The sequence below is a fragment of the Sphaeroforma arctica genome, assembly GCF_001186125.1.
Source record: "Sphaeroforma arctica JP610 unplaced genomic scaffold supercont1.868, whole genome shotgun sequence".
Lineage (NCBI taxonomy): Eukaryota > Ichthyosporea > Ichthyophonida > Sphaeroforma > Sphaeroforma arctica.
In genome coordinates, this window is record NW_014039690.1 from 1 (window position 1) to 7,411 (window position 7,411).

Genomic DNA, 7,411 nt, shown 5'->3' on the forward strand with positions numbered 1-7,411 from the left:
AAAATCACTCGGAACCATATTCAAAGTATTCACACCGCATCCTATCATCAGGAGCTACCGGCCAATGCAAAACCGTATATGGAGAAACCAGTCTGGACCCAGAACAGTCTCCCTAGAGCATTTCAATTGGCACACAACACCAAAGCAGGCACATGGGGTGTTCTTTCGGTCACAAGCGGTTCTGTTGATTTCACCTTTCTGGATGGAAAGTCCGGTCCGGGTATGGCTGGCTGTGTTGCACAATTTCATAGACGCATCGTTTTCTAACTTCCGTAATTTACTGTAGATGTATTTGGTGTATGTATACATACCCATTTGCTGATGCGTGCCATGTGAAACAGATCGAATTGGTGTCATGTGTAGATACTCGCTACAACCGCTACATTTCGTATTGTGTGCAGATGCATGCTTCCCGAACACTGCACATACACAGCGTCGCTCGATGACATTTGGGGCAGTATAAATCCGACCCACATATTCGATTGAAACCGTATCATATTTGTCGCTACAATTAAAACCGTATTATGTACCTGCATGGCTTGTTTGTGTGGCCAAGTGTATATGCGTGAGCCTGCTTTCGTACGCATGAATGAGCGTGTTCGTGATAGCTGAACACTACAGCGATGTAGGCGTATAACCATTTTATTTTTAGGTAGGTGCATATGAGTGAGGAGTTTTGTATGTCTTGCTCGGGGGTTTCTGAGGTCGAAAGCCCACTTAAGATCCAGTTTCCGCGGCAGGTGTCTATAGCATCAGTCCCAAACCCAAACGGAGATACAATCAGTAAAGCAGGAAATGATACTAAACATATCAATAATCCACATCAAAACATGCTCACAACATTCAGCACTGCATACCTACACCATCAACGCGGGCGAGCGTTGTGTTATCGAGCCGCAGCAATACCACAAAGTAGTGCCGACGGGCGAGGTTGAGTGCCAGCTGGTCTTTCACAGGTGTGAGGAGTGAGCAAACCCTACAACCCTAAATCCCCTCGATCAATCGATTGTGCGGGCAATTGTTCAACATGGCCGGTATGCTAGTTATTCTTATTGCAATCGGGTGTGCACCGATATGTAGCGCAGAGTAACGCTGTGACTTAGCACGTAGACAAGGACGTCACGATGGGAGGAGTGGCTTATAGCTGGGGAACAGACTGCATTCTCAATGGTACGTTCAGACTATGCACCAGTAAGGGAGTGGTCAGTCCATGTATTTGCACGGATGCTTTCAGTGCATGAACATGTCTACCACCTGCGCTGTCCTATGTGTAGAGAGTGCCCCAGTCACTTCATATTAAAGGCAAAGTCACTACTCGGCCAAGGAAAATAAACGGCCACACAACTCATTCGTGTATAGTCTTGTATATGGATTCGGCTCGTGGGCTGATCAAAGTATAGTGCACACAGGCTCTATTGTATACACATACCGATGCCACGGCTATAGAACCTCGTTGCTAACGTGGGCGTGGATACGTACATTCGTTAGGAATGAGGTAGTATGACAGTACGAATAGGTGCACTGGCAGCTAGCGGATATAATTAGCGCGATACACCAGTGCACGTACTGTCTCAGTAGACAACTTCGATGTAGTTGGAGGGCTGGGAGTCCTCCATGACTAGTGTTTGTTAAAGTGACATGCTTTGTATAGACTATTCCGGGTGTTCGAATATGTCACGTCGTGTGCGTTGGAACGGGGGGGACCAGCGGCAGCTGATAGACTGAATGGAGCCAATGCCAAAGGACACCATACACCACACACGTTTGCCTTCCTTATGTTTGGCAAATGAGATAAACAATCCCAATATAAATAGCAGAAGTTTTGGAATTGTCACCTGACATTTTGGCTATTTGTCTCAGTGCTAACCCGGTCTAGAATATTTCCATTGATGGTAGGGTGTGCATGCACAGATCAACCCACAGCCGTTAAGAACTCCTCGACACAAAGTAATCTACCTACCCACACTGCCCATCTACAATGGATAGACACCATCCTCGCACTAAGATGGCATACGGTGCATTGTGGTTGTAAGTTCCGTGTCCGCCAGACAACAACACACACATTCGCTGCAACGCTGCAAGAAGAAACGGCAGCGCGCAGTCTGAACTGCTGTGTGTATTTCTACACGGAGCTTTGTTGAATGAGTGAGACAGCGGAGATGCGCACATACTGCACCAGGCTTATATGCAAGCACACCTATCAGACACTCATCACTATGGCCTGGTGTTGTATTTCAATGGTTCAGAAGATGTCACACACAGTTTGAGCTGAACTAGCTCTGGTCCGCTCACCATATGTTAGCCTACAACCAAACAGCAATGGTGGAGGATGCACTCTTATGCGGAGACGGCAAGCACGCTATATGGGAGCACACAGGGAGCACCATGTGTTGCAGACGTCAGGATGGGGCCCTCAGGCTACGTGGACGATGCTGCCCGGCATAGAGTTATGTAGGGAATTGCCACAGATGTGAGTCATACATGGAATTTCCATGGGTGTGAGTCATGCACGGATGGGAACCGGGGGGGGGGGGGGTGGACCCTGAATGTACTGTAGATCATTCCGGCTTGGCGCAGGATAGGCACCAGCATCAAGTATATCGCAGATATGGGCGCAACGTCGACCAATCGAAGTGTGACAATGTGTCACGTGTCAAGTGTCGCGTTTATATACCTATCTGTCAGGCTGTCTGTGCGTACAGTGCGAAGGCCGTGCTACAGCTATTTGAAAAGGCAGGAGATGAGCTGAAGCGCAAATACCCGTGAAATACAGACAGTCAATTACACATTCTAATTTATTGTTAATGTAGGTATTGTATTATCGTACTTCGATTTCAAACTTGGATGTTAGTAGACATAGACTAAAGAGTATGGGTATATTGTTAGAGTCTTGCGGTTGCTATGGTAACCTCAGCGGCATGAGCTCAGGGTGTGCTATGGTAAAATCATCGGTATACTCACACGTACACAGCCAGATTCACCAGGCCGGTATTACCGCCAGTGCTTTCTACCACATCTACTCGGACACTCTGAATAAGGGTATCTTCACAGGCGACGTCAAACTGATACTCTTGAGTGGTGGTGGGCAAATCAAAAGGACCGAACGTCTTGGACGTCCCATCGGCCTGTGGATTGGTAACAGGTGCTATCCGTCAGAGAACGCGAGAGGTGTAGATATTGCGAGCACACCAGCACTCGACACAAGTGTGGTCCGGGGATATGAAGGGATGGTGTGGAGATAGAAAGTGCTCAACATACAAGTACTTCAACTTGACATACTCGGCGGAACGTATTCAAAATGTCATCTGCAGCCAGAAGCTCAATAGCACAAAGCCATCTATTGGTGGCCATATCGCTCATAGACGAATAGTCTATCGCGGACAAGAGTCGCACACAGTGTTTGAAGTATGTGCCCATATGCAACCTAGATGAGTGGTATCCACAACGCATTCTGGGCCAGAAAGGCCTAGATGGTACTAATAACTCACATTTGTGAACGCCGACAGAAAAAGGCTAGACTAACCTCCAGTCGGAACATCACATCATATGCACGCACACAACACTATGGATAGGTCGCATGTAAGCCTCCCCCCACACGCATACGTACATACCTGAATCATGGTGATATTCACACTGTTTATGATAGCAGTCCCATCCGTCATACTCCTGGACCACACGCCGACAGATGTTGGGGAAGCTTCCTCAGACAAAAGAACTTCAATGAACGCGTTGTCCCCGTCGCCGTTAGATGACCAGGCGGTGACTGGGTCCTCATCCAGGGCCTGCAAAGGAAGCAGAGGGGCACTTCAATATGAATATATTCATATCCATATCCTTATACATACACACACATATATATATATATATACATATATATACATAGATGTGGGTGTGTGTGTGAATTTCCCATGTGTATTTAGGCAATTGAATTCGTGTTTAGACTTCACCCGTTCCAGACGCAAGCGAGATAGTCCAGATTGTCGTATGAAGCTGTGAATTAGACAACTCGTATCTTGAACTTATTCATTGGAAATCATATCAATGATTCGAATCGCCTTCGTATGCAGAAAATACGATCACTACTAAACTCAGATTGAACGACACAATATAAAATCGTATCATAGTCCACACTTAATATTACCGAATACATTTATACACAGCCATTCTGCGAAAGCACTTCACAGACACTAGCACGCACATGTCTTGGGACGTAAAATAGAATTATGAATGTTAAAAAATAATTTTAGCTGTTCAGATTCAATGTAGTTTGCACAAAACTAGACGTGCATATACACTACACAACTTTCACCACACGACCCAACCACACATACGTACGCAATGGTAAATACATGGACGACAGTAATCCCCACGACAACCAGAAGCAAAGCTCGGGGCACTACGAATAGAGGGACTTGAGTGTACACACCTCATCAGCCCCATACAGCTCCGAGTTTGACACATCAGCGTAGTTGGAACTAACAGCCTTCACACTCGCACCGTTTGATAGGGCCGCGATATTAAAAGCGTCGCTTTCAGTCTCCGGCTCCGATCGGAAGGATCTGATAACATCTGCGTACTGAAGAGGCGAGAGAAAAACGAATAAACATAACATTTATGCACGGATGCTATGGACAAACACGCCTGTGTTTGTGACAGAGAAACAGAGAAACATACATTCGTATAGAGTCGGAAATGAATACCTTGACAGCAGCCTAGACGACAAATGTCATTGCTATGAATGATTCGAAAACGAATTCTTTAATAGGATAGTAAGAATCTGGACTGGATCATAGTCGACAAATACAATTGTGTCAATGAATGTTTTGGATATACCTGAAACTAGTAGTGATACCCTTAACGGCTATAGAAACATGAACCAACTGAAAGTGGCTGCAGTCGAGTATGACACACAGCCGATCCTATATTGTATAATATATACATCTTCTATGGCATTATATGAATAGGTTTGATACATAAATATTGACATGATGTCTGTGCGCGTGTGCCGTATCCTAATGCCGCTATCAAATTCAAATCAACCCTATTCTACATACAAGTCTCTAATTAGAATAACGATCCCCCCTCCATACAACGACTGCATACGGAAATAAACAAGCGTATAGTACATACAGAATCACATTTGTATATATAATAGACTTGCATATACAATAGACCTATACATGTATGCAAATGTAATGGTATAGATGTGTGAAGAACATAGGAACATATAGAGCTGATGTCAAATAATAACCCGTCTAGAGTGATACAACAGTAGATCTTCGAGCATGAGCTCTTAAATATATACAACTTTTAATATACGCTTACATACACCTCCCAAATAACAGCTAGCCTAATTTACACTTCAGCTGCAAGGTCGGATACAGCTAAGAGTTGATACACGCGGATGTACTAATGATAATATAAGCAAGCATAAACATAAAGGCACACTTACAATATTTCCATTGGCGTCTGATCCTTGACTTCTAAAGTAGTACACGGTGTCGGGTTTCAAGTCACTGAGTACCACATTATGCTCAATAGTAGCCGTCGTAGTCATAGCTGGATCGTTAGCGATCATTCCGAATGTGGTGTTATCCTCTCCATATACCACCGCACACGCGACAGGTATGCTGGACTGGAAATAATAAGTAGCATATGTATCAAACGTTTCCGTTATAGCGGGCGCTGTATTGTTGGTGAAGATCTGATCTAATGGTAGTACCTGTGGGAGTGTTTGTGCTACACAAGTTGATGCGAGTAGCATCGTAGATGCGACATTATATACGTTCAATCCCAACATGTTGTGAACGTGCTCGTGCGTGTATGTACCCTATTGAACAACTGCCACTGCACCGATCAGTGATCTCTCTATTTATACCCAGGTACTGAAGTCCTTCGAGAACACAATAAATACACAGGTGCACTTTTGTACTCTGTGTATTTTAAAAATGTACCTCAAGTTGACCAATTCGTTTATCGTTGGTGACTCATGAGTTGACTCTTGTACACTCAAATGTAAAATTAAGGTTGTTTTATCCAATGACCAATCCCCGGAGCAGAGAATGCACAAAAAAAACATTTTTTTTTGGCATAATTGTTATTTATACTGACACTGTGACACTTACTGTCCTTTAAATAAAAAACAAAATTCAAAATAACAACAAAAAACTATGCATTTATGTATGGGGCCTTGACCACGTAACGTCTAAAACTCTAAACCCTAGAACCCTAAAACTTTTCAAGGCAATAGCCAATAGAACTTTATGTCGACAAAAAATCGGATGTCAGACATAAGTGATATAATTCGATAAAAATATTATGACTCTCTACTAGTATTTAGTAAAAATAGAAATATTTTTACGTTCTTTTTAGTTTTTTATAGAAGAAGGCTACAATTTAAAAAAATAAAAATATGACGTTTGTCACTGTCAGTTGACCCGCCAAACAAAGAGAATGAACCGTTATGGTCAGTCAACAGTCATCGCTTTTATATTTACAGCTGCTTGCAAAATGCAAGTCTGGCGTCTGCCAGGTCTGGCTATGCTTGTAGCTTACGAACGGCAGACTACCGTGTTAGTGTACGAATGCCAGTAGGTCGTGTGTGTGTGTTGGCCCAGTTTTTCAATAGGTGTATTATCCAGGTCGAAATTGAGAAAAAAAATCAGGCCAAGATATATGCATGTAGCGTTGCAACGTTTTGAAATCAAAACACGAGTATAAAACGTTGAACGTTCTCATCTACATATGCTAACGCAATGAGGTCTGAAAAAGTACTGTAGAGTGTAGAGTGTAGAGTGCAAAACTGTAATTATATATAGAAAGTAGAGTGAATATCAACCACCTCAGGCCCAGTTTCTTTATACGGCACTGGTGACAATAAAACTATCAACCACTTTAGGCCCAGTTTTCTACCAGTCTAGTATACTTTTTCGAGTTCAATTTGCTTAAAAATATAGGTGTATTAATGTATTCAGCGTGGTTTTAAGCACTTGCGAGATGTGTTTGTTTTCTGCCGGTTTGTTTGTTATCTGTCGGCTGAAAGCGCTCGACTTAAATATTAGATATTGTAGCGCGGATACAACCCATTTGTTGCACTTATGTTAGGTCCTTGTCGGTCTTAAGGGCTTGACATATGTTAGCAGTTAGACACATGTATATAGGCATCCGCTGTCTTAGCTATTGCTTTGGATTGTGTCTAACATACGTCGACCTCTCCTCTGAGGCCGACAAAGAACTAATACAACAAGTGCAATAAATGTGCTAAAATTACGCTAATTACATCTATTAAAAGCAAAGTAAACTCGAAAAAGTACGAGTACGAGACTGGTGGGAAACTGGGCCTGAGGTGGTTAATAATTTTATTGTCACCAGTGCCGTATAACGACATTCCTACTGTTAAAATATGAGAACT

At 43.2% G+C, this 7,411-nt stretch overlaps 2 protein-coding genes across 2 annotated transcripts; one reads left to right on the top strand and one right to left on the bottom strand.

The window, feature by feature from the left end:
* Positions 1–49: 49 nt before the first annotated feature.
* Positions 50–1,347, top strand: SARC_08994 (hypothetical protein). Its single transcript, XM_014297004.1, has 2 exons — positions 50–220; positions 848–1,347. Exons 1-2 carry the CDS (start codon positions 79–81, stop codon positions 967–969), a joined length of 264 nt encoding a protein of 87 aa, XP_014152479.1. The 5' UTR covers positions 50–78; the 3' UTR covers positions 970–1,347.
* A 1,434-nt stretch (positions 1,348–2,781) lies between these two features.
* SARC_08995 (hypothetical protein) lies at positions 2,782–5,831 on the bottom strand. The gene is made up of 4 exons (XM_014297005.1): positions 5,453–5,831; positions 4,427–4,576; positions 3,612–3,782; positions 2,782–3,125 (listed from the first exon to the last, which is right to left on the bottom strand). Exons 1-4 carry the CDS (start codon positions 5,798–5,800, stop codon positions 2,958–2,960), a joined length of 837 nt encoding a protein of 278 aa, XP_014152480.1. The 5' UTR covers positions 5,801–5,831; the 3' UTR covers positions 2,782–2,957.
* Between the last annotated feature and the right edge of the window lie 1,580 nt (positions 5,832–7,411).